The sequence below is a fragment of the Vanellus vanellus genome, assembly GCF_965231255.1.
Source record: "Vanellus vanellus genome assembly, chromosome: 22".
Taxonomy (NCBI): Eukaryota; Metazoa; Chordata; class Aves; order Charadriiformes; family Charadriidae; genus Vanellus; species Vanellus vanellus.
In genome coordinates, this window is record NC_138927.1 from 633,217 (window position 1) to 659,179 (window position 25,963).

The following is a 25,963-nucleotide window of genomic DNA, read 5'->3' on the forward strand; positions in this document are numbered from 1 at the left end:
AGGGTAAGGGGGCTCAGGAGAGCTGGCTGATATTTAAGCATCACTTCCTCCAAGCTCAGGATCAGTGCATCCCGAAGAGCAAGAAATCAGGCAAAGGAAGAAGGAGACCTGCATGGCTGAGTAGGGACCTTCTGAAAAAGCTCAGGTGGAAGAAGGGGCTGACTGCTTGGGAAGAGTATAAGAATGCTGTCAGGACATGCAGGGAGGAAACAAGGAAAGCCAAGGCAGCTTTGGAATTGAACATGGTGAGGGATGTCAAGGCTTCCTTCAAAGGAAGGGTTTCTTTAAGTATATAGGAGACAAGAGGAAAACTAGGGAAAATGTGGGTCCACTGTTGAATGAGACAGGTGCCGTGGTGACAGATGATGCAGAGAAGGCGGAGTTGCTGAATGCCTTCTTTTCTTCTATCTTCACTGCTCGGGCCAGTCCTCGGGAGACCCAGAGTTTGTGGGTAACAGAGAAAGTCTGGAGGAACCAAGACTTTCCCTTGGTTGATGAGGAACAAGTTAGAGATCAGTTAGATAAACTGGATATCCACAAGTCCATGGGGCCTGATGGGATGCACCTTTGAGTGCTGAGGGAAGTCATTGCTGGGCCGCTCTCCATCATCTTTGAAAGGTCCTGGAGAACAGGTGAGGTGCCTGAGGACTGGAGGAAAGCCAATGTCACTGTAGGGTCCTGCACCAGGGGAGGAATAACCCCATGCATCAGTGCAGGTTGGGGGCTGACCTCCTGGAGAGCAGCTCTGTGGATACGGACCTGAGAGTCCTGCTAGACAACAGGATGACCATGAGCCAGTGATGTGCCCTGAAGGCCAAGGTGGCAAATGGCATCCTGCGGTGCATCAAGAAGAGTGTGGCCAGCAGGTCGAGGTAGGTCATCCTACCCCTCTACTCTGCCCTGGTGAGGCCACATCTGGAGTACTGTTTCCAGTTCTGGGCTCCCCAGGTCAAGAAAGACAGGGATCTGCTGGAGAGGGTCCAGCAAAGGGCTACAAAGATGATGAGGGGATTAGAACATCTCTCCTATGAGGAAAGGCTGAGGAACTTGGGTCTTTTTAGTCTAGAGAAGATAAGATTGAGGGGGGATCTTATTAATGCTTACAAATACTTAAAGGGAGGGTGCCAGGGGGATGGGAACAGTCTTTTTTCCGTGGTGCCCAGTGATAGGACAAGAGGGCACAAACCTGAACATAGGAAGTTCCATCTTAACATGAGGAGGAACATCTTTACTTTGAGGGTGGCAGAGCACTGGAACAGGCTGCCCAGAAAGGTTGTGGAGTCTCCCACTCTGGATACATTCAAAACCCGCCTAGACACCGTCCTGTGCAACTTGCTCTAGGTGACCCTGCTCGGGGGCGGGGGGTGTGTGTGTGTGTGTACAACTAGATGATCTCTGGAGGTCCCTTCCAACCCTGACCATTCTGTGATTCCTTGCCCAGCCTGTATTTGTGCTTGGGATTGCCCTGAGCCAGGTGCAGGACCTTGCACTTGGCCCTGTTGAACTTCATGAGGTTGGCATGGGCCCACCTCTCCAGCCTGTCCAGGCCTCTCTCCAGACCCTTCCCTCCGGAGAGAGACCCGGGCCTCTCTCCAGACCCTTCCCTCCAGCATGTCAAACTCACAACACAGCTTGGTGTTGACGACAAACTTGCTGAGGGTGCCCTCAATCCCACTGTCCATGTCGCCAACAAAGATGTTAACCAGCACCAGTTCCAGTACTGACCCCTGAGGAACGCCATTCATCCCCACTTAGACATCAAGCCATTGACTGCAACTCTTTGAGTGTGGCCACCCAGCCAATTCCTTATCCACCGAGTGGGCCATCTCTCAAACCTGTGTTTCTCCGATTTAGAGACCAGGATGTTGTGCAGGACAGTGTCAGCAAAAGGGAGACAGACTCCCTGATGCAGGTCAGTCTGGCACAAAAAGACCTTGTAGCAATCAAGCTTTTCTAGAAGATTTCAAATCAACATCATAGAGCTTTTAGTAAAAACCACGAATTTTGTCTTGGTTTCTGAGTAAGTTCTCAATGTCAAAAGCATTCACAATTGCTGATTCATGTCCACCGTGAAGTTGTGCTCTCTTCATTTCCTCTTGATCTCAGTCATTACAGCACATGCTCATGTAGGACTCAGAAGTCCTACAAGCAAGGAGAATAATAAAAGCCAAACACTGATGATGGCAGAGGCAGGGCTGCTGGTTTTAACACACTCATTGTACTTTGTAAAATCAACTTCCCTGATGGCACAAACATGATCAATGCGGCAGGCCTCCTCGCATGGGGTGAGGTCATATCTGACAGAGTTAAACTCATAGTACTGCTGCAGATAGTGTGGATCCTTTGATATCCTCTCCAGCACTGTTTGCATGGAGCGTGCAGAGCCATCAGGGACTTGGAAGGCTTCTGTCAACCTATACTCTTCCTCCCATATTGGGAACTCTTCCTCCCATGTTGGCATCATGTTCGCACGAGTTAGGTTCAAGTAGTAAGTCACCATATCCTGCAGGGAGAGAAAAACAGAACAAGGACAAATCAGGAAAGGACCAAGCTTTGAGCAAAATGTTTGGCTAGGATGCGATCAGCCCCTTCTCCCAGATGCTGGTGTGCAGCACCACAGACACATATTCACCACATGCAGCATATCTCCTTGCCCAGTGACAGGGGAGCTGCCCCCCAGCAGGTGCTTCCTACTGAGATGTGAACACAGACACCTCTGGTGAGAGCCTCCAGAGTTCACCACCAAAGCATCCTGTTTGGTAAGGGATGAAGGGATGGCTTTTCTCTGCTTGACTTTTATCTCCAAACATCAGGAATTTCAAGCTTGTTCCAGAATCACATTATTTACTACCAACACTGACTTCACTACTTACTGAGTGAAGTTATTTTCTCAACTGTGAACAAACTAAAGAAGAAAGTTTTTCACAACTTCTGTTCTCAGTCTCTTGCCATTTTTCCTCTCTGCGTCACCAGTTCCCCAGCCTTCCACAGTGTATTGTAGCATTAATTTCTCAGGCTATAAACATGTAAACAGAGTACCTACAGAGCTGCAAAATCCATTGCAAAGAAAGGCACAAACACCCCATTCTCTACCTCTTTGCAAGTAAGAGACAGAGGAAAAAGACGCTGTCCATCTAATTCACCTAAATTCAAATCCATTACAAATGAATCAATATCACAAGTAGGAGGGAGAGAGTTAAAAGGTTTTGGAGGGGATTTGACAAGTCTGTCAGTACCCAAAGAGAAGTTCTGCAATCCGTGTTACTTGGGTAGTAAAGCAAGCATCAAAGGAGACTAGCTAAAGACATGAAGAACTTGACAAAGCCTGTCCTGCACTGCCCTGGGGAACTCATCCCAGCAGAAGGCCTGGGCCAGCTGACTGCAGTCAATTTGCCTTTACTCGCTGACACTCTTACTAAATCTCTGTGCTAGCCATGAGGCTGAAATACCTTGGTTGAGCTCCTCTCCTACATAGCCGCTTGGCTCCTGTAGTCCTGCCTGTTAAAACCACATGGAGGAATTAAAGTACTCTCCCAGAACTGCAGTGCGCAGCACATAGGGATCCCCTACCAACACTTGAAGGGTGTCTGTATCATAGCTGATCACTCGGATCCCAGGGTTGTTGGCTCCATTGTTCACTCCAGGTAATGTTGTTTTCCAGGGAGTCACTCCAGGGGCCAAGAACATGACATTGACTGGAGAACCTTAACAGAAAGGCAAAATAACCCATGAATCGGAGACCCTGGCTTGTATCACACCCTGTCAATATCGCAGTGAGCACCCCAGGAACCAATGACACTGCAAATAGCAGCTTTGTCACAACAGGACACACATAAATCAGCACATTGAACAGCATCAGGGATTGAACACAGGACTGCTGCAGCTGAGAACAGGCTTTCCACTGCCGTTAAAAACTCGCAGTGAGGGCGTGCAAGAGAACAATGCAAAGGAGACCCAGAGCACTACCCATGACCCCAATGCAAAGATTCATAACTGCTCCCTTATGTCTCAGCTGATGTCCAAAACCCATCAACAGGGAGCAGGCAAGAATTTGTAAGGCATTGAGGGGAAATGACAAATTTTGAGGGTAAACAGGAAGGAGGGCTGGAACTACAGGCTGGGGGTGGAGATCCGAACCACTGTTGTCTCTTGACATTTCACAAGCCTTCTCTGGCTTCTCAGCTGCATTCAGCTAACAGCCACTGAAAACTCTCATCAACACTGATTTTCTGGGCGTTGGCAGAGCTATCATGCAAATGCTTGGGTGGACAAAACCAGTACCTGTATCACTGTAAAACATCCGAAAGCTGTCTGTGTGATGGTGCCCAAAAAACTGGGCAGCAATCACTCTGTGGTGCTTCTGCACAATTTTCAGGTATCGTTCATTAAAGCCACTCCGGAACCATGGCTTGCCTCGTTTCTTCTCAAAAAAGCCAGGAGGGACATGCCCTATGATGTAGACCTACAAATGCAAAGAGTTGCAATGAACACAAAGCCCACGCTTCCCACAGAACTTTGGCTCCCCACAATGTGGAAAGCAGGAGCCAGAAGAGCTTCCAGGCTGGGAGAAGCCCTCTACTAAGTTTGTTTATTAATTTATTTCAATACCACTTCATCTGCTCTAGAGGCATTCGTCAGTGTTTCTTCCAGCCACTGGAACTGCCCTCCAGGATCTTCCTCACCAGCTGTCTCATCATTCTGGTCATAGTACAGATTGGTATTGAGGACGACCATTCGCCCCCTTGTCCTTGGGCTGGGCAGCTTCTCACTGTAGAAAGCTCCTGAAAAATGCAACCAGCCAGGCAAGAGCTGGAGGTCTGGTCACGCTGGTTGCTGTGACCTGAGATCCCTCTGTTTCCATCCCTCTCAGCTCTCCTTGGCAATAACCATGGCAGAGTCACTGTCTGGACAAGGTCCCAGCAGCACTCTAACCACTCCAGCATGGGGATTTAGATTGATGCTTCCGCCTCTGTACCTCCTGTCATGCTTATGCCTCTCTGGATGAAGGGAAACCCTGCATGGGGACAGCGTGCCAGCACCAGGAGCTGGGCAGCCCGAGAGCTACAGCGCTGGCCTGCGCCAGCAGCTTTCTTAAAAGATCTTTTTTCTTCCACTGAGCTCACCACTCTGCATTCCCTGGAAGGATACTTTCCAGTAACTCTAGGAAAGCAGGAGAGACTAAAGCATAAAGAAACTTCTTTTCTCACACACAGAAGAACTCAGCGCCAGAAATCAGTATTAAATTGGACCCTTTCCCTGCAAATACTCTACAAATACTGTTGCTCTGAGCATAGAAACAGGGAAAACTATTTGTAGTATTCTTCTAATCACCCCATCTCCCTGGAGTGCTGCCAACATGAGCCAGTGGTGCCATACCTGCTCTGAAAAGGGGAACAGAAGCATCATTCAGCCAGGGACGCCACAGTTCAGCTGTTCGATTATAGATCCTATGTTCCTTCCCTGGAAACTGATTCTTGGGGTGGAAGTCATGATTGCCCATCGCTGCGTAGACTTTAGTATCTAGAGACAGAGAAAAGGAGGCAAAGAGGAATCCATGCTTACATCAGAGTTCCCCAGCACCACAGCTCCCTGAGGCACTGTCCTGGTTTGAAAGACAGAAGACCCTAATGCCCAGGAAAATTGCACTTTTAGAAGACTCTAGCATCTGAGTTAGTGAAAATATTTACTTTATAGCCAACTATGGTGTGTGGGTTCCAAGGTCTCAGTGTTTCTGAGCTCGCCAGGTGCATGGATGAGGAGGAACGAGACCCAGGCACTTGACCCAAGCTGGCCAACAGAGTTAGTTCATACCATGAATGTCACATTCAATATAAAGGAGAAAGTTTGCTGAGGAGTTCTCTCTCTCCCCTGGTGGCTCCCAGCCCAAGAACTCCTTGCCCCAGTGCCAGACCCTTGAGCCCTTCCCTTCCTCCCAAAGCCGCAGCGCTCGCAGTGTCTGCCACTTGCTGTCCCCTGCTGGGGGTACACAGGTTCCTCCAGCTAGAATGGGCTGAGTATAATCCTTGTATATTTTATATTGGTATTGGGATCAATATTGGTTCTTTAGTGTTATTAATGTTAATTTAGTCTTATCCTATTAAATCTATTTATATTTCAACCCTCACGTTTCCATGGTTTTCCCCAATTCCCTTTCCCAGTTGGAGAGGGATCATCAGGCGATAGAATAATTGTCTAAGCGACAATAAATCGTTGTCAGTTTCTCAAATCATAACAGGCACTCACAGGCTTGGAAAGAACAGCGTGGCTTGAGAGCTTTGCAAAAGCAAATCATCCACACCCCAGCCATGTGGTTACATTGACTGGGGGTACAACACTGCACAGACGATCCCTCCTTGGGACAAGCCACCTCAGAGCCACGGCTTTACGGATGAATCAGTGAGCTTTCACCATCAAAACAGTCCTTCCCCCACTGCTGACATGGATTAAGCGTGAGGAAATCTTGCAGCCTTTACTGTTTTAATGACTAATTACAGAAACGTTTCTTTTCCTCTCTTCTGAGTGAGTTAACCTGAAGTGCGCATCAGACGCCTCAATTCAGACACACCTAATGCCATACAGCAACTAGGAAGAGGACAAACAAGTCCCAACGACCACAGCCCTCCTGTGCCTTTCCCCTTCCCAATTCTGTCATTTCTCCACATTGGTAAGCTCTTCCCATGAGACTCTGTGTCCCTCTCCCCTTCTCATCCCCTCAAATCCTACCTGGAAATGTCTCTTTTATCAGAGAAGTCAGATTTTCGATTATGTGCAGAACTTTTTCTTCTCCAAGCTTCTCATTGGGGACGTGAGGAGTATCATCTCTAGAAAAATAAAAGCATCACAGTCACTGTCTGTGACTAACAGGGCATATACCTACAGAGGTATGCAAGGCAGAGAAACTTCCTTATTTTTCTTTGTGCCTCCTAGAAAATAAAGATGAAGCTTTTGGAGGCAGGAGCCAGCACCATGTTGGCTGGCCAAGGCACTGAAGGAGTTTCAAGTAATTGCTCAAAGAGAAAACGGGCTCCACTTTATTCTACTTTGAAAAATCTATACACAAGCGTATGAAGCAGAGGCTCACCCTGCCTCAGTGCATTTAATAGACACTAAAGCTGATTGGAAATATTGCAAGGAACAGCATTTTGCAATCTCAGGTCAACATCTGATCAGCAATAGTGAAAGCAAAGCTGTTTGCACAGCTGTTTGAACAGCACGATAACAACTCATTAAAATGAAACAACAGAATGCCTCCAGTAAGGCAGTGATCATTGACACCTGCCTCCAAAAGTGTGGCAGGCTTCTAGAGGTTACAGCAGATTAAAGGCTGGTGTTGCACTGTTAGAAACAAAGCAAACATTACAAGAGAACATATATTAATGCAAAATAAAGCTTTTACTGCCTGTAAGTGCTATTGAGGCCTCCTGTGGAACAAAGTACCCATTTCTGGAGCCATACTAGAAGAAAACATGCTCTGTTTGGGGAGGTTCCTCACACTTCTAAAGCAAAACAGCCCCTTTTTGAGACAAGTCTCCCAGGTGCTTCCAAAGAAACGCTGCAAGTTTGTTTTGCAATGCTCTCCTCCCACTGCCTCTAACCGGCAGGACTTGGTGTACCAACAGAAAGAGCACAACCCGTTCCCCCGAGCATTTCAGGTACTCAGTTTGTATGCGGTCAGACAGGGCTGGCAACAATTGAAGAAAGGAAGGATAGTGAGTTGCGAGCTGTGATCCTTACCTTACTGTTTCTCACTGCTGGGGCTTGTTGGTAGCCTCTTGCTGGTGTCGAGAGGCCTCGTCAAGGTTATACTCTCCCCCCAGCCTCCATTTTGCATTATAATGCACATCTCCAAAATAGCTACCAAGTAAAGAACCCTGTATCCCCCACAAGCTCCTTACATGCCCTGGCCCTCTGGCTGCCCCTTCTCTGCTCCAAACCCTGGCAACCCTCAGAGCAGACAGGATGGCACCACAGCCCGCGAGCACCACACAACCCCAGAAACCCCACTGCCCACGCGTGGAACAGTGGGTGTTTCTCCTCTTGGAGAAGCAGCTCTCTGAAGAGGCAGATACCATCCCTCAGCCCCCAGGACTGCAGCGGGGAGGACGCAGACAGTGAGCTGAGGAGAGCCCCGGCGGCGAGCGGGTTCAGGCCCCGTCCGACCGCCGCTGCAGGGGGCGGCCGGGCAGCGGATCCCCTCCCAGCGGGACCCCGGCCCGTCCCGACCCCCGGCCCGTCCTCACCCGGTCCAGAGGACGAAGTCCGGCCGCTGCAGGCGGTTCTTCATGGCGCGGGCTGCAGAGGCGAGCAGGCGCCAGGGCGCGTCGCAGAGGTAGCTGCCCCAGGGCCCGGCGGCGGGGCCGGGCCGAGAGCCGCCCGAGGGGCACGCCTGCCCGGCGCCCACCGCCGCCTCGTAGTCGGGGTCCCAGTGGAGGTCGGTGATGTGCCAGAAGCGCCCTATGCCCGCCGGGAGACGCCGAGGCTCAGCGGAGCAGCGGAGCTGCCGCCGGGCCCTGCTCGGGGCCCCCCACCCGCCCGGCCGGGGAGCGGAGCGGGCTGCCCCCCTTACCTGACAGAGCCGCAGCCAGCGGGCACAGCAGCAGAAGCGCGACGGGCTGCATGACCGGCTGTGCGTCGAGCTGCATGTGAGGTGAGGTGGGGCGGGGCTGGACTAGGCTGCCCGCCCCGCCTCCCCTACAGCCTCGCTTACCTCAGCGCCGCTGGGCAGCGCCCACACTCAAAATGGCGCCGGCCGCTTCCCCGCAGCCTGCCCCCATTGGAGGGAGACGGAAGACGGAGGGCCACGATTGGCTGTCCGTCGGCGGAGCGGCGCTCACGAATTGCGCAGGAGGCAGCGGCGCGAGGGGGGGTGGTGCGCGCGGTCCGGCGGGCGCTCGATGTTCGGTTAGCCGCCATGTGGAGCGGGCAAGGTGCGGAGCGGGCCGGGGCCGGGGCCGGCGTAGGCGTAGGCGTAGGCGTAGGCGTAGGCGTAGGGCGCCCGGGGCCGCCGGAGACGCGGGGACCGAGACCGTGGCCGCCGCCGCCCGTGATGGCGGTGGCGACGGCGGCGGTGATGGTGGCGGCAGGGACGGAGGGCGCGTCACCGCCAGCGCCTTACGGGCTCTCTCTCTCTCTCTCTCTCTCTCTCTCTCTCTCTCTCTCCCCTCAGGTACCTTCGACAGCGGGTACGGCAGCGTGGGCGTCTCGGGGCCCCCGGGCGGCTACATGCAGTCCCCGGGCGGCTTCGGTTCCCCCACCGGCACCCAGGCGGAGAAGAAGCAGGTAGGCCGGGAGCGGGGCCTCGGGCCGCGGCGGGCGGGGGAGCGCGGAGGGGGGCGGGCGCGGCCCGGCCCGGCCCGGCGGCGCTGACGGCCCCGCTGGCGGTCCCGCCGCCCCTTGCAGAGGATCCGCTCCCAGAACATCGTGCCCTGCACCGTGTCGCAGCTGCTGGCAGCCGAGCAGGTCGACGAGACCTTCCGGATCCGCGACGTGGAGATCTCCCAGGTGGGCGCGGGGGGAGGCAGGCGGGGGGGTGGCGGCGGGTCCCCGTCCTCCCCCCGCCTCCGGGTGAGCTCTGCCCTCTCCCCGCCCAGGTCACCATCATGGGGATCGTTCGGCACGCTGAGAAAGCACCGACGAACATCCTCTACAAAGTGGACGACATGACGGCAGCCCCGATGGATGTCAGGCAGTGGGTCGATACTGACGTAAGCACCAGATTCCTTATGAATGTGTTTGTAAAGGCTTTCGGAGCCGTGAAGGGAGAAAAGCTATCGGAAAGATGTGGCTGTTCTGGAAAGTCTTTTAGGAATAACATGCCTCTGAAAGCCGAGGGAGGCGCTGCTGTGGCAGCGATCACCGGTGCTGTACATGACTCTTCTCCTGTTTTGTAATTCATATGCGGTTCCACATTGAATCGCTTTGAATAATTTTTTTAGAGTTAAGCTGCTGAAGCTCAACTGTTACTTCATAGCTGAGCGGAGAGGTGCATGCTCAGTATCTCCGTATAGAAATACGAGGAGAGGGAGTGAACAGAGATTTTTCTATGTGGCTCAGTGATTGGGGGAGAGACATGTACTGATGAATATGCTTTGTTTTCTGATGCATGCCTCCTGAAGTGCTGATAACTGTCACTGCAGGTCTAGTAGGCCTTTAAAGCTGTCCCATGTTATTGTAACATGTATTTGAAGGCAAACACCTGAGTTCAGTTGAACAACTTTGGGAGAGTAATTAGGTAGACATCCAGTTGGCTTAACTGCAAGTTTAGCATAACTCGAGAAATGTTTCTGGTCTGCTTCTGTTCCCCTGGCCAAGTTACATAGTTGAACACCTGCTTTTTTACTATTTGAGGGTTCTTTCCTCTTGTTGCTCCATGAAAATCCCTGAGGAGTGGACAGAGACAGCAGAGCAGACAAGTGACTTTGCTGTCAGGTATACAGTGTATTCAAATGCGCAAATATCTTTTTTTATATTTTATTTTTCATTTACAATTATGTTTACCTGACTGCTTTTACTGGAGGTAGGACTGCATGCCGTTTGTGTTTGCTTGCAATAAGCCTCTTTTCCTAAGTCATTTATGGTGATAATTGGGAAATGGAAATGTGAATCAGCGAAACCTTCCTTTCTCCTTTTTCTCTCTGTTAGGAGGCAGGTGGTGAGAATGTTGTGGTACCTCCAGGAACTTATGTAAAAGTAGCTGGTCATCTTCGGTCTTTCCAGGTAAGATTATGTTACCAGTGTCTGACTCCAAGTCACGAGGCTGGAGTAGAGGCGTGAAGGATTGGTGACTGGCACAGTGTTAGTGGGTTTCCTTTAGAATATCCACTTAATCGTGGTCTTTATAAAATCATAGAATTGTTTTGATTGGAAGAGACTTTTAAGATCATCAGGTCCAAGCATTAACCTGCTGCTGCCAAGTTACCGCTAAACCATGTCCCTTGGCACCACGTCTACAGGTACTCATCCTTTCCTGTGAAGAGATCCTTGAATGTTTTTGCCAGGGCTGTATTTAATAACACTAATTGTTGCTAAATACAAAGGACAGAGGACCCATTTAAAATGCTGCTCCTCATCAGTATGTTGTTTTCAGCAGAACAGAGTACTGGCCACTGGGTTCTTGGGTGTTTGTACTGTAGAGCTTAGACCAGATTCTGGTTAATGAGGATGCTTCTTGTAGCATATTATGTGATGTGATTGCCTCATAACTAAATACTATAAATAAATATATGAATAAACATTCAAATAATAGTGCATGCATTAAAGAAAAGTGCAATTAATTACCAGCTAGTTAGAAGAAGAAGTTACCCTGTGTTGTCTTGCAAAATCACATATGAAAATGTAAGTCGGAACATTTTGGACTATTTCCATGCAGGCAAGCTCCCTATCTGCCATCATCCCTGTTCCTAGAGAGAATGGTGGGATTGGCTCTTAAGCGTGTTCCTGTTGTTGTGATGTTAATTTTATTTATTTATTTATTTATTTTTTCCTCTGAAAGAATAAGAAAAGCTTGGTGGCATTTAAGATCATGCCTCTGGAAAATATGAATGAGTTCACCACACACCTACTAGAGATTGTCAATGCGCATATGATCCTCAGAAAAAATCTTATGGTATGTACTTGAAGATCCTGGTTCTATCTTCGCCTTTAACTGGGTTACTGGTTATCTCCCAAAGGGAGGGGCTTTGGGAGATTGTACACAAGTTGTGGGGCTGGAAAGCTTGAAGCTATTGGAGGGCTAGAGTGAAGGTGTAACAGGAGTCCTGGTTTCCTTGGAGAGAGATTGTGTTGTAGTCCATTTCCAGTGGTTTCTTTGGGGAATCTATTTTTAAGTACTGTTTCTGTGAAATAACACAGCTTTTAATGCTGTGGGATTGTGACAGCTTGTGTAACCACAGCAATTTTACTCTCATAATTGTAGTCAGCATCAAGAATGCCTCAGTCGTTTTCCTCCGCTGGGATCGGTGACATGGGGGGCTATGGAGGAGGTGGCAGCCTACCAGTGAATGGACTCACAGCACATCAGAGCCAGGTGGGTGCAAGCAGCTTCTCCAGGAACACAGCAGTCGCAGCGGAGGCTGCTGTGCCATGCTGTAGGGCAAATAAATGCAAGTTTAATTACTCTTTGAAGACAGATGGTTCTTCCTCAACCTTGGTGTCCGTCGATGATAGACAAGCCTATCTGTGTGGTTCTCGCTTTTCCAGGTGCTGAACTTGATTAAAAACTGCCCTGTCCCAGAAGGTATGAGTCTTCAAGAGTTGAAACTTCAGCTCCACAATATGAGCATGTCAACAATCAAGTAAGTGTGTGGAAATGAAGGATGTCCTGGAAATCCAGGCAGTCCTTCCTGGAGTCTGATAAAAGGAGGCAGAGAGGAAAATAGTGGGCAAGCCCAGATCCTGGCTAGTAATTTCAGATGTTCCCAGTAGGATGCAGTAGTGAGCCAGAGTTTTTGCAATCTTCCAACAGCTTAGAATTGAGCCGTTGTCAGTTGAAGGGATGATAAAACGCTTCGCTCCCTATTTTCAAAACAAGCTGTCTAACGGTTCAGTAGCAACGTAGCAGGTGCCTGGCAGTGCTGCAGTGCCTCAGCAGTATTTTCTCCTGTTCAAGGACTACCTTGCTCTCTGCACACCAATCAAAACTTGGGAATAGAATGTTCTCTTCTCTTTTGCTGTCTCTTATAACTTCTCCCTGAGACTTAGAGAAACAGTGAAGCCTATAGACAGTAATTCACGTCCATTATCTTTCTGTGTTCGGTCCCCTTCGAAGCAGAGTTGTGGGTACTGCTGTTACCTGGGAAGCACTGAGAGTGCTGCCTTCCCCTCTGTGGCAGGCAGAGTCGAAGAGCTGCTAGGGGACCTCACGGCCACAGCTTTGGAGAAAGTTTCTGTACCTACTAACTGGCGCTCAAACTGCTCACAGGATAGAGCCACTGAGAGCTTCCCTTGGCAGCTGCCAGAAGGGAATGGTAGGGGTGGGATCTGTAAATGGGAAATCCCTGAGAGAAAGATGTGAATATGAGCTAGTTAGCAATTTCTTGCTTTTTTTTTTTTTTTTCTTCAAAGGCAAGCAGTTGAATTCCTTAGCAGTGAGGGACACATCTACTCCACTGTGGATGATGATCACTATAAGTCGACGGATGCTGAGTGAAGTTACTTCCAGCTGGATTTAGTTGTAAGCAAATGCTTGTCCATGTATCAAGTTATCCTGCCGACCTTTGCGATGTGGAAGGTGATCCTTGCTCTTTCTAGTGTGTGAAAGTCCCAGTTACTCTGTGAGTGCCTCCTTGGAATTCAAGGACAAGCAGAACATATAGGATTCTGTTAACTGGACTTGATTATACACTGTGACCATGTGACTGAAAGTGTAAATGGACATGGGAAAACTAAAACCCTCAAAGCTTCAGAGCTTTCAGTTTGGTTTTGTTTCCTTAGAGGGTGCCTGTGTTTGAAAGAAGAACCTTTTCTAATCTTGTCCTGGGCAGATTGTCTTCAGTTTCTAGAGCTGTTTCTCCTAACTCAGCTTTCATTCCATTTCATTCACAAAGTGGGTAGCCAAGAGTAATATTCCACTAATGTACAGTAATCATGAATATATTTTTAATTGGTTTAGTTTATGCATTTAAATCTATATTTGTACTATGATGTAATCTTGTTACTAGAGCTTTTGAATGTTTCCAATAAAACTTTAACATAAGTAGTCTTGCATGTGTGCGGCTCTCCAGGCTTTCCTTCCCTAAAAAAAAAAGCAAACCAACCCCAAACCATCTCTGTTGACAAAACCTAGCCATGTGGGTAAAAACACAGCCCCTGCTTTCAGAGTTTCTTTAACTATACTTACCTTACTTTTGAAGTAAATTTCTTTAAAAGATCAAACTGAAGTGAATGTCTAGACACTTACTAATTGTACTACTGAAGAAATCTCTGCCTTGTATCCATGTTCCAAATATAGCCAGGATCACTTCTGCCACCAAAAGTACTTTAGCTGAAGCTCAAATGAATTATGTCATGTGGAACAAGTTTTTTTTCTTTAAGCTATTTTTAAAGAATAACAGGAAAAAACACACTGGTACTGGTGATGTATCAGGGTGGAGATAACAGATTTGCATCTCCTGTTTCTCTGCACAGTCCTGCCTTGTTCAGGGAGGCAGCGTGCTGCGGGCAGCTGCTTCAGCCTATTTCTGTCCTCTTAGTTATGGTATGCTTCCTGTTACATAAAACACTAAGCTGAAAACTACCTTCTGGGAATTGTTTTTGCATTTGTTAATGTGAGCACTTCAGGAGTTCACAAATATTCGTGAGCGTTTTTCACCCTGACCCCATAAGGCATGTAGCTGTTCCCCCCAGGAGGAACCACAGCTTCCTGAAAAGCAGAACCCGGGATTTTTCAAGCTGAATGCTGAGACACCGAAATGCATTGGCTGCCCACCAGATGGGAGCCTGGTTTGCTGCGCTGCACTGACCTCTCCTTTGGTTGCTGCCTGCTGGAAAACCAGCACATGCAGCCAGGGCTGATGCCGGCAGATTCATGGGCTGCTCGACTCCAGGTGCTATGGGAGCTGCAAGTCTTGAGGGTTTTGTTACCTGGGACTGGTGTAGTGACCTGTCTTTGAAAAAGCGGTTCTTTCTCTGTATGCACATCTGTGGGGCTGGCGGGTGGATGTGGGGCATCTGCTTCTGGTGTTAGTGCTGGGGCAAAAAAAAGTCCTGCTTGGGTTCGGAGAGTGGTGCAGCTGTGGTGCACTTCTGGGGCAGAATTGTGCTGTAGATGTGTAACAGGTGAACTTCGAGGCTATGGAGTCCAGCAGATCTAGAAGCCAAAAGTACTGTCATTTCCCTTTTGCCGGGGGTGTGCAGATTAGGAAGAAAATCCCTGATGATTTTTGGAAGTGAAGATGAATGGAATTGCGTGCAATAAAGAGGTAGTTGTGTGATTGGACAAAGCACTTGTGTTGTGACTGGAGAGGAAAAACTCATCAGCTGCAGAGGGAGTTTAAGTCTTTGCCTGGTCTCCATTTGCTGTTTGATCTTCAAAGCATCCAGGAATATCTGCTGTTGTCTGGCTAGCGGGATGATTTGGAATAGGTCTTGGGGGACAGAAGCTTTGGCTGCTTCACAAAAAGTTTGCATTTAAAACTACCTGTGAACTAACAGTGAAATCCAAACTCGAAATGCTTTTTGTTTAAATAAAAGAGACAAGAAAAAACACAGTTTTTCATTCACAGTGGCATTTTCAGTTGTTCTGGTTTTCTCTATGCTCCCCTCCTCCCTGGAGCCCATCTTTTCCCCAGCCATAGGCCAGGCATTAGTTTTTCTCCCAAGAGAAAGAAAAAATGGACTCTGGGATGACTTAAACACCTGTTGGCCCCTGCCGCTGTGTTGGGTCTCTTGGCTGAATCTTTGTACGTCGTATATAGCCATGAAGACAGAGTTGGGGTTGTTTCAGCCTGGAGAAGAGGAGGCTCCGGGGAGATGTTGGAGCCCCTTCCAGTGCCTAAAGGGGCTCCAGGAGAGCTGGGGAGGGACTCTGGATCAGGGAGGGGAGCGATGGGATGAGGGGGAACAGTTTTAAACTGAAAGAGGGGAGATTTGCATGAGATATCAGGAAGAAATTCTTTACTGTGAGGGTGGTGAGCCCCTGGCGCAGGTTGCCCAGAGAAGCTGTGTCTGCCCCATCCCTGGAGGTGTTCAAGGCCATGTTGGACGGGGCTTGGAGCAACCTGGGCTGGGGGGAGCTATCAGACCAGATGATCCTTAAGGTCTCTTCCAACCCAAACCATCCTGTGATTCTTTGATCCTATGATTTAGGCACTGTTAATGAATGGCTAACACTTGTTTGCAGGTGAGAATTGGGTTCTCCCTCCTTAGGTGAGTATTCCATGAAAGGACCTCACCAACAATGGTCAGTGTCCCTCCAACAATGCTGAGTTGAGAAGGGAGTGCTGATACCGAGTGTAAATCCCAGGGCAGAACCAGACCCAGTGAAGGAAACCAGCCCAAATCCAAGCTAGGACTCAAGCCAAGCAGAAATGAATGAGATCCTCTCTGCAGCTTTGGGACTCTGCCTGAGGAGCTGAGTGAGAATGACATGAACTGAAAACTGAACCCAAAGCTATTCTTCACTGGGAGAGGGAAAAAAAAAAAACCCACAACAATTTGATCTTAAATGTAATTTAAAATTTATTTTCCTGCTCTGATTTGAAAGGAGTGCAGTGTGTGATGCAGGAATGAAACTCCTACTTGCTTTTGGTGTAAAGCTCTCCCCTCATCAGCTCGTGTCCCTTAATGCACATCAGGACTACGAGGGCCTTGTCTCTGCCACTTTTCCAGGCTTTTGCCAAATTTTCAGGAAAAGAAGAACTGAAATTTGGTCCTTATTTGGTTTTCAAGTCTTTTTTTTTTGCATCCAATGCCGTGAGTGCACCAAGGGCCTTTGTAGGTGCCCACAATCTGCCAGAGTGTGATAAGCATGCTCACAAGCAAGAGCGAGCTGCGGAGGTCTAGGACAAACATTGCTTCCAGTTGCAAGTGCAATTAAAAACGGATGAAAAAGGTAGCAAAACCTAAAGCCACAATGTTTTTACAATGTGTCTACCGCCTCGGTGAGAAATTAGGCCAAAGGGAGAAGCCCTACTTGAGAAAAATGCAGCTTCTGCCTTATGAAAGTGTGTTTCTGATGTGCAGTTGTATAATGGTATCACTCGGCGGTTTGAGCCCCAGCTGGGGCACCATTTGCGTTGTGTGAAGTAACTTGTCATGTGTCCTCCTAACCCCATCCCACCCCACGTGCCAAACAGTGTCTGGATGTGCTGGTCCCAAAGCATGTCCATCTGGAAGCATCCATAATCCCAGCCCAGCCGCCGTGGTAATGCAGCAGAGCAGAGTGAGATCCATGTCCCAGGGCCTGGGCTGGCATCTTGGTGGCATCTCGGTGGCCACCCAGTGTGCTGGTCTGGTGCTGTCAGAGAGTCCCACGGGTGACAGCTGAGGACACAGCCCGCAGCACAACAGAAGGATTTATTCTGTGCCTGGAGCTGTCCTGGTGACGTACGGGCAGCTTGCCTTTGAGGAAATTGGGCACCTTTTTGCAGGATCGAGGCAGTTGGAGGTTGTGCTGTGGATCCCAAAGGCTGTATTCAGCTTCTGCAAGTAACCAAAGTCATGTAGGGCTTCACAGTATTTGGAGGCTGGGTGGCTTCCAGAAACTAGAGGACTAGAAAGGAAAAACTGCCTGCATTTTGCCAATTGTCTTTTGAATGTCATCATCAACAGTTTCGTAATCGTGTTCAGCATCATCGGTCTCTCTGCCTGGAAGGGAAGAGAGAGCACAGCCTGCAGACACGCACCGCCACGCACCGCGGGGGAGGCCCCGACCTGCCCTCCCACTGACACGGCGGGACCCGGGGAGGGGGAAGAAGGGCCTCTTGTGGTGTGGTGGCAGCTGCTCTGCCACCATAGACACCAGCCCCTGGGGCCACGTCCCCTGCAATCTGGGGATAATCTTCAATAACAGATAGAGGAAAAGGGCTTGTTGGTGGTGTTCAGTGTGACATTGGCTGTTGAGGTGAAGCCTTGCTTCCCCTCGTGCCATGGTCCCCGTGGGGACAAGGACGGCCTCCCCATAGGTCCCTCTGTTTGTGGGACAAGGGGATGGGGCAGACCCTGAGGGTACCCCCAACCTGTGGGACACAGGGGTGGGTCAGCCATTCATGGGTCCTCCCCTGCACCTGGGACAAGGGCATGGGGAGGTGCAGCCCCCATGGGGGCCCAGCTGGTGGGGGTGCAGACACCCCCAGCTCAGCATCCCTGCCCCAGGTCCCCATGAGGACAACCCCAGGGAGGTGGTGGCCAGCAGCACGACCCGCTGACGCTGCTGTGGAGGTCCTGTCCTCCCACCATGGCAGCACGTCTGTGGCCCGAGCCCTGCCAAAGGACCGGGGCCTGGGAGGTGCCAGGGGCCTCACCTGCGTCCCTGGGGGCTCTCCGCCGGCCATACAGCTTGGGGGTGCTCGGCCGGGGCAGGGCCGGGAGCGGTGGCAGCGAAGAAGCTGGGCTGGTGCTCACTGGTGGGGAGCCGGGGGCCGATGGGTGCCTTCCTCCAGGCCTAATCCCCACCTGCGCCCGCTTAGGGGGTCGTGGGGGTGGCGAGGTTGGGCTGCCGGGCAGCTGGGCCAGCAGCCGGTAGTAGAAGGCCTCGGTCAGCTCCTCCACCCGGGATCGGCGGGTGCAGGGGGCCAAGGGGCGGACGGGCGCCTCGCTCAGCAGGAGGGAGAAGTCCAGCCACCGTGGCGGGATCTCGAAGCCCTCCTCCGGCTCCTGGCAGAAGCTGCCCACCAGGAAGGCCTGGTCCAGGCGGGCCTCCAGCCTCAGGGCGGGCAGGGCGCCCAGCGCGTCCCGCTCCAGCCCTGGGTCGGGGGCCACCACCCGCACCTCGCAGGGCAGCGGCTGCCGCTCCAGCAGCTCCGCCAGCCCGTACTTCTTGCTGTCGCATGTCTCCTCCACGAAGCTGCCCCCCAGGTCCAGTGGCAGCAGCAGCTCCTCACCTTCCTCCTCCTCCTCCCCACTATGGCGGTGGCAGAGCAGCCGAGTGCTGGGGCCGTTCCCCTGCAGCCCCCGGGCCTCCAGCCGGTCACCCACGCCAAGCGGGGGCACGCCGTCCCCCCGGCCCTCACAGTCCTGTGTCACCACCACACGCAGCCGCCGGCCAGGCCGCAGGCCGGCCGCCAGCTCCTGCACCCCTGCGAACTGCCGTGGCCGCCGGCGGAACCGGCCCTGGTAGGCGCTGGAGAGGAGGAAATGGCGGCCACTGCTGGGGGCCGTGGCCAGGACTCGCCAGGCACGGGAGCAGCCATGGAGCTGCAGCCACTGCCCCCGCTGCAGCTGTGACGCCCAGGCACTCTCGAAGATGGTGGGGCCGGCTGGACCCTCCAGGATCTCAGCCTGGGCCGGCAGTACCTCCTCCATCCCCAGCACCTCGCTCAGCAGCAGCGGCCGGGCGAAGTGGACATGCTGCGCCTCCTCCGTGACGTCCTCCACATCCACCTCCAGCGTGGAGGGGATCTTCACCACGTCCCGACGCACTGTGGGGGGCAGAGCTGCCCTGACCCTGCGTTCGGCTTCTCCTTGGCCCCAAGTGGGAGAGAACCTCCACCGCAACCCCCTCACCAGCAGCCACCCACGCCCTGTGCATTGGCGTCCCAGCACCAAAACGGTGTAGGGCCCTGACTCTGCAGCACCCCCATCCCAGCCCCACAGCATCCCCACCACAACCCCACAGCCTCTCTCCCCAACCCCTCAGTGCCCCAACTCTGACCCCACAGCATCTTTACCCGGACCCTGCAGCATCCCTGCCCTGACCACACAGCCCCTTGCCCCGAATCCCCAGCACCCCACCGGCCCCGTCCGGACTCACGATGCATGGTGGCGTGCACCTCATAGACGGGGTGAAGAAGCAGTATGTGTGGGCTGATGGCAGGGCACAGCAGGGGCTGTGGCCGCCTGTCCCACTGCTCCAGCACCTGGTGCAGCGTCAGGCCCCGCTGCCTGCTGCCCTCCAGGGACGGTCTCTGTGGTGTTGGGTATGGTCCCGGGGCTGGGGCAGGCTGGAAAAGACCTGTGGGACAATGAAGCTGAGCCCACAGGGTCTGCAAAGGTCTCCCCTGGGACAAGGATACCTGTTTGGTTTGGGCTGGGACAGGACAGCCTTGCTCACCCTTAAATGTTAGTGGCAGCTCTGTTGTCTGCCTTGTCTCCATGTCCTCACAAATGACCTTCTGCAGTGCCACAGCCATGATTTTCAGCAGGTCACCAGTTGACAAGCAGCATTCATTGCCTGATATCTCATACACGGACCCTGCAGGGTGAGGAGAGAGATTTCCTCAAAGAAGATGCCTCTACCAGCATTTCATAGAATCACAGAATGGTTTCGGTTGGAAAGGACCTTTGCAGATCATCTGGTCCAAACTTCCTGCCCTGGACATGTCCCCTGCAGGGACACCTTCCACTAGATAAGGTTGCTCAAAGCCCCATCCAACCTGACCTTGAACTTTTCCAATGATGGGTCATCCACAGCTTCCCTGGGCAACCTGTTCCAGTGTCTCACCATCCTCTGTAAGCTGTCCGTTACTGCTTCCTCAGAATACCTGCAGATAGTTGGTGCTCCTGTTCAACACTTGGGAGCTCCTGACTGAACTCACATACGAAGGAGGTACACGAATGGTGGTAGCGGACAGGTGGACCAGGAGGAGCACAGAGACACGGTCTAGCACGCAGGTATGGGATTAGGAAAGCCAAAGCTTGCACGGAGATGAATCTGTTGAGTGATGTGAAGGGCAACAGAAAAGGCTTCTACAAGTACAACAGCAAAAGGAAGACTGGGGAAAATGCAGGTCTGCTGCTTGAATGGGGCAGGGGACCTAGTGACAAAGGACACAGTGAAGGTGTACTCACTGCCTTCTTAACCTCAGTCTTCACAAGTATGACCAGCCTTCAGGAATCCCCCTGAGACCAGGGGGAAAGTTGGAGCAAGGAAAACCTGCCCTTGGTGGGGGAGGGCCAGGTAAGGGAGCCCTAAGCAGACATATGTAATCCCGTGGGGCCTGTTGGGATGCACCCACGAGCACTGACTTTGTGAGGCCTCTCTCTGTTATCTTTGAGACATCATAGGCAATCAAGAGAGGCTCCTGAAGACTGGGAAAAAAAGCAAATGTCAGGCAAGAGAGGGACCTACAGACCAGTCACGCCCCGCTTAAACCCTGGGAAGGTGATGGAGCAGTTAATTCTGGAAACAATTACCAGACACATGAAGGATGAAAAGGTGATTTGGCTTAGTATGGGGAAATCATGCTTATCCAACCTGATCACTTTCTACAATGAGGTGACTGGCTTGGTGGACGAGAGAAGAGCAGTGGGTATTGTTTACCTTGACCTCAGTAAGGCTTTTGGCACTATCTCCTGTCACATCCTCCTAGAGAAGCTGATGAAGAATGGGCTGGATGAGCAGACACTGGGGTGGACTGAAACCTGGCTGAACTGGTGGGCCCAGAGGGTGGTGATCAGTAGTACCAAAACTACTTGGAGACCAGTCACTAGTGGTGTGCCCCAGGAATCAATACTGGGTCCAGTCCTGTTTAATTTCTTCATTAATGATCTGGATGATGGGGCAGAGTGCACCCACGGCAAGTCTGCAGATGACACAAAACTGGGAGGAGAAGCCAACAGGCCAGGGGGTTGTGCTGCCAAGCCAGAGGGACCTCAATGGGCTGGAGGAATGGCCTGACAGGAATCTCATGCAGTTCAACAAGGAGAAGTGCAAAGTCCTGCCCCTGGGAAGGAACAACCCCTGGCACCAGCGCATGCTGGGGGACACCCGGCTGGAAAGTAGCTTGGGAGAAAAGAACCTGGGGGTCCTGGTGGACACCAGGTTGAACACGAGCCAGCAACATGCCCTTGCCGCAAAGGTGACAAATGGTGTTCTGGGCTGCATTAGGCAAAGTATGGCCAGCAGGTCGAGGGTGGTGATCCTCCCCTCTGCTCAGCGCTGATGAGGTCACCCCTGGAGTGCTGTGCCCAGTGCTGGGCTCCCCAGTATGAGAGAGACATGGACATACTGGAGACAATCCAACAAAGGGCCACAAGGATGATGAAGGGACTGCAGCATGTCTCCTGTGAGGAAAGGCCAAGAGAGCTGGGACTGTTCAGCTGGGAGAAGACAAGGCTCAGGGGGAATCTCATCAACATATACAAATATCTGAAAGGAGGATCCAAAGCCAGGCTCTTCTCAGCGGTGCCCAGTGCTGTGACTGGAGGCCATGGGCACAAACTGGAAAACATGAAACTTCCTCTGAATGTAAGAAAACATTTTTTTACTGTGATGGTGGTCAAGCACTAGAACAGGTTGCCCAAAGAGGTTGTTGAATCTCCATCACTGGAGATGTTCAAAACCCAGCCCGACAAAGTCCTGAGCAACCAGCTCCTGCTGACCCTGCTTGAGTTGGGGGTTGGCCTGGATGGTCTCTAGAGGTCCCTGCCAACCTCAGTGATTTAGTGAGTCCCCTCACAGGTATTCATGGTGTGTGCCATTAACAAATGTCAGTTACATCATGGGGGCCCTTCTACCTGGCCAGCTGTGATGAGGTCCCTGGGGCAGTGGGGAGACAGCTGACCCATGGCTTGGCCCTGGCCGCAGGCTTTGTCCTGCTGGGACATGAGCTAAGCCCTGGCGTCCCGGCACTCACAGGTGCATGGACATCCCTGAGGGAGCCCCAGTGCCTGTGGCTGTGGTGGGGCCAAGGGGATCCCTGACCCCTGGCACTGCAGAAGGGGGCCATGGGAAGGGGGTGGAGGGTGCTGGGGAAGGAGGGCAGAGCTGGTCCATGGGCTCAGTGGTGGGCAGAAGTGGGGCTGGCACAGATTCACCTGTTGAGCGGGGCGAGCTGGTGCCTTTGGTGCTGGTGGGAACATGTTGGTTTAGGGCCCCGGCACACACAGCCGCCCTGGCAGATCTGGGCAGGACAGACAGAGCCAAGGCTGGACATGCTGCCGCAGATGGGCTGGTGTGCCTGTGCTGGGTATCGGTGCCCAAGCGCGGGGGGATGGAGACTGCTGCACCACTGACCACTGCTAACCAGTGGAGTGTAAGTGGGACTGGCCAGGAGAGCATCTGCCCTCCAGGAGTGGGGGGAACCTTGAAGTGGAAAAAAAATGTGAAAAAATATACCACAGGAAGAGGTGGATGAAAGCCAGGAAGTTTCAGAAAGTATTGCATGTTGTGTAAGCCCCAGTCTCCCTCCTCCAGCCCTCCTGTGCCCTGTCATGCTGTGACAGCATCAAGGGTACAGCCTGAAAAGGGAGGAAACACAGAGCCGGGCTGCACCGTCTCACTGCTGCAGAGATGCCTCACACCCTGGGTGCAGAGACCCGGTTAACATGTGGCATGGCTCATCCCCTTGGCTGGCAGCAAGCCACACAGACACACATGGCTGCGCAGGACCCCAAAGCGCTCTTCAGCTCCACTGCAGCACCAAGCCAGAGTGGTTTTGCAACATAAAACAGGATCAAGAACACAGAGGAGGTGAGGAGTGTGTGGCTGGGAGAGGCACCCGAGAAGGGTCTGAGATGAGCAGCAGTTGTTTAGCATCTTGAGGACTCACCCAAATTTTTGCTAACAAAATCCAAGAAGTAGTAAGATCATCAGTAGTAGCAGGAAATCCAGAGGTGTTCAAGAAACACCACCAGTGCAGGATGGCACATCTGCAGGGTGCAACACTGATCGATCCCCAGTGCACTCTAATCTGCCTGCAAGGTCCAGCACCATTCGCCAGCAGCCAAGGCAATACACAACCAGAAGGTTGGCTGAGGGGTCTTTGTTGGGCTGATGCTTATTTCTAAGGAATCAGGAACGGCTGGAAGCTTGTACAGCCTATGTCCTGGAAAGAGTCCAGTGCTGGTAACTGTGCAGGGGTCATAACAGAAGAGAAAAACAGTGCAGAAGAGCACAGAGGGGATGGCTGGAGGCTGAACTGATGTAACTCAGATGAGAAAAGCAGCAGGGAAAATTCAGCGGTTGATCACGCTGCAAAGGGACGGGGGTAGATGTGCCTTTCCTGGAGCTCCTCAGGCTACACTACCACATCACCATACCCTCCAACACAAGCAACGCCCTCCTCTGCTCTTAAATCTCTCCACTCATTAAGCTGCTACCAAACCTTCTGTGCAGCCCTGAACTTCTCCCCTCCCTTCACAACCCCTTGCTATGCAAAGCAGAAAGCACCATCTACCTTGCCTTGACTACCACAAACTGCTAAACAATTTGACTGCTGCTGTTTAAACAGTGGCATTTTTACTTGTTTAGCAATGTTAAGATGTTATCAAGGCCACCAGAAGTCTTTGTGAAAGCTAAACATCCATCGTAACTGAGCTACAGAGAAGCAGAGTGAGACCACCTCAACCGCTTCTACTCTAAAAGTCAGCGTAACCTAAACAGATGCTACAAATCCTACAAGTCCTGATGGTGATTGCCACATTGTTGTGGCCAGGATCCTGCTGTGCATTCCCAGCTTTTTTGGGAGCTCCAGAAATCCAACAAAAGCATTTGCTAATTTCTGACTTCATTTCACCACCGCCATTGCCACCAGCTGAGGTTGGTCAAGGCTTCTCTTCAACATAAGATGTCTCTAGGGTTATGGCCCAGGAGGAAGCAGAGAGCTCAGACCATGCTGGTCTCTGCACCCTTGCTGGACTCCTTACGCTGAGGCCAGTGGCAATGCCATCCCACCTTCCTCCCGCCACTGGAGGGATGCGGCTCCATCCCTGCCAGATCCACTACTAGCGAGTGATTCACTACCTGGGATGAGAGCTGAGCATGAAGTGGAGGATCAGCTTAGATGGTTTTTGGTGCCCCACCCCTTTCCCAGCAGCATGACTGAATGCACTGGGGCACTCAGCTGGGTGGGCACTGGGTGTAGAAGAGAATGTTTTTTGTAAGCAGCTGTGCCTTAGACACCAGTGTCTGGTGGTGGCGCGAGGACTTGTGCCTCTCCCTGGGCATGGGCACCCTGGTGGCAGGGATGCCAGCCCCTTGAAGGCAGGAGCGGGGAGCCCAGGCTGCAGCGGCATGGCAGGGGGAGGTGGGGCACTTTGGGGCACCCTTTGTAAGCAGTAGGCAGACAGCACTCACCTTGGAAGTAGACACCGGCACAAATCCTGAGGATGCGGGGCAGGGTGGTGGGGTCCAGGGAGCAGATGTATTCCTGGAAGGAGAGGGGCTCCATGGCCATTCTGCCGGGTGCTTTGGGGCACTCTGCAGAGAGGGGAACCGCATGGGAAGCAGCTCCGGGTTCTGATTTCACTTCTGCCTGCCTTTCAGTTCTGCTTCTGGCAGTGATAAGTTCCCTCTCTGGTGATAGACTCACCACTGCTGGCAAGTCTCCAGCCTGCACTGACTGAGCAACGTGCAGCTGGGACAGCCCTCTTCCTGGCCCTCATCACGCAGCTTGGTGTCCCCTAGTCCTGGTCCTGGTGGTGCTCTTGGTGCTGAGGGTGAGTGAAGGCATAGACCCTGCCCCAGTTCTGCTGTGGTGTTGTCCTGGCTGGACCAATGCTCCAGCTTGTCCCCATCACACATCTCCCGTGTACCAGCCTGCCTTGCTTCTCTGCGGCTGGGCCAGACAGAGCGATGGTGCCATGGAGAAGAGGGCAGGTCCAGGCAGACCACGCCAGAGAAAGTGAAGGGCTGTGTCCAGACAGCCCTCACCCCTTAAAAACACACAGGCACCTCCATCCCGTTCACCTCTGGGTTTTTAGACTTGGCTTGTCCCCAGCACAAACATCCTGTGCATCACACTCTGGCTGTGTTCAGCGTGCGGAGGAGAGGGGAGTCAGGGGGTCTGGACAGTGTGTCACTGCGGTGGCATCAGCCTTGGGAAAGGTAGAGCCAAATTCCCATGCCTCCAGACAGGCAGCAGCACCCGTCGCACTCTCCCACAGAGATGGGCGCCGTCCTTTGCAAAAGCAGCCAAGCACAGTCCCCGTGGCTGCCAGCCCCGCAGGCTGCCGAGGTGGAAGTGGCAGTTCCGAGACCTGCTGCTCCTGATGAGCTTCATCTTCGTAGTGGTTTTCCTTTAACTTGCCCTACAAATAAAACTGAAGCTGCAGGCTAAGAACAGGAGCCGGATGAGACTTAATACAGAAACAAAACTTGGAGAAAGGTACTTTTAAGTATGTGATGCAGAAAAAAAGGTCTTTCTGCTTTGACTCCAGCTGCAGAAGTCAGCTACACAAGTCAGCTGCACTGAATGGGAGTTTGTGTTTCCTGTTACTCAGTACAGGATGAAGCAATCTGAGGGACAGAGTGCAGGTGCATCAAGATTCCCCCTGCACAAGGCAATTTCAGTATGCCACGCAGGGTGTCACAGCAGCAGGGATGTCTAGAGGACTTCAGGCCAAACTGACACTTGGCGCTGGAGTA

At 52.1% G+C, this 25,963-nt stretch overlaps 3 protein-coding genes across 3 annotated transcripts; 1 reads left to right on the forward strand and 2 right to left on the reverse strand.

The window, feature by feature from the left end:
- Positions 1 to 2,075: 2,075 nt before the first annotated feature.
- SMPDL3B (sphingomyelin phosphodiesterase acid like 3B) lies at positions 2,076 to 8,618 on the reverse strand (the record flags this gene model as incomplete). Its single annotated transcript, XM_082493958.1, has 8 exons — positions 2,076 to 2,503; positions 3,571 to 3,704; positions 4,282 to 4,462; positions 4,609 to 4,781; positions 5,377 to 5,520; positions 6,724 to 6,821; positions 8,241 to 8,454; positions 8,567 to 8,618. The coding sequence occupies 8 exons, from the start codon at positions 8,616 to 8,618 to the stop codon at positions 2,123 to 2,125; spliced, it is 1,377 nt and encodes a 458-aa protein (XP_082350084.1). The 3' UTR covers positions 2,076 to 2,122.
- A 271-nt stretch (positions 8,619 to 8,889) lies between these two features.
- On the forward strand, positions 8,890 to 13,704 carry RPA2 (replication protein A2). The gene is made up of 9 exons (XM_082493993.1): positions 8,890 to 8,927; positions 9,167 to 9,279; positions 9,400 to 9,501; positions 9,591 to 9,704; positions 10,642 to 10,716; positions 11,492 to 11,605; positions 11,915 to 12,025; positions 12,199 to 12,293; positions 13,063 to 13,704. The coding sequence occupies exons 1-9, from the start codon at positions 8,912 to 8,914 to the stop codon at positions 13,145 to 13,147; spliced, it is 825 nt and encodes a 274-aa protein (XP_082350119.1). The 5' UTR covers positions 8,890 to 8,911; the 3' UTR covers positions 13,148 to 13,704.
- A 3,399-nt stretch (positions 13,705 to 17,103) lies between these two features.
- THEMIS2 (thymocyte selection associated family member 2) lies at positions 17,104 to 24,788 on the reverse strand. The gene is made up of 5 exons (XM_082494112.1): positions 24,674 to 24,788; positions 19,709 to 19,849; positions 19,409 to 19,609; positions 17,961 to 19,076; positions 17,104 to 17,304 (listed from the first exon to the last, which is right to left on the reverse strand). The coding sequence occupies exons 1-5, from the start codon at positions 24,771 to 24,773 to the stop codon at positions 17,210 to 17,212; spliced, it is 1,653 nt and encodes a 550-aa protein (XP_082350238.1). The 5' UTR covers positions 24,774 to 24,788; the 3' UTR covers positions 17,104 to 17,209.
- Positions 24,789 to 25,963: the final 1,175 nt, after the last annotated feature.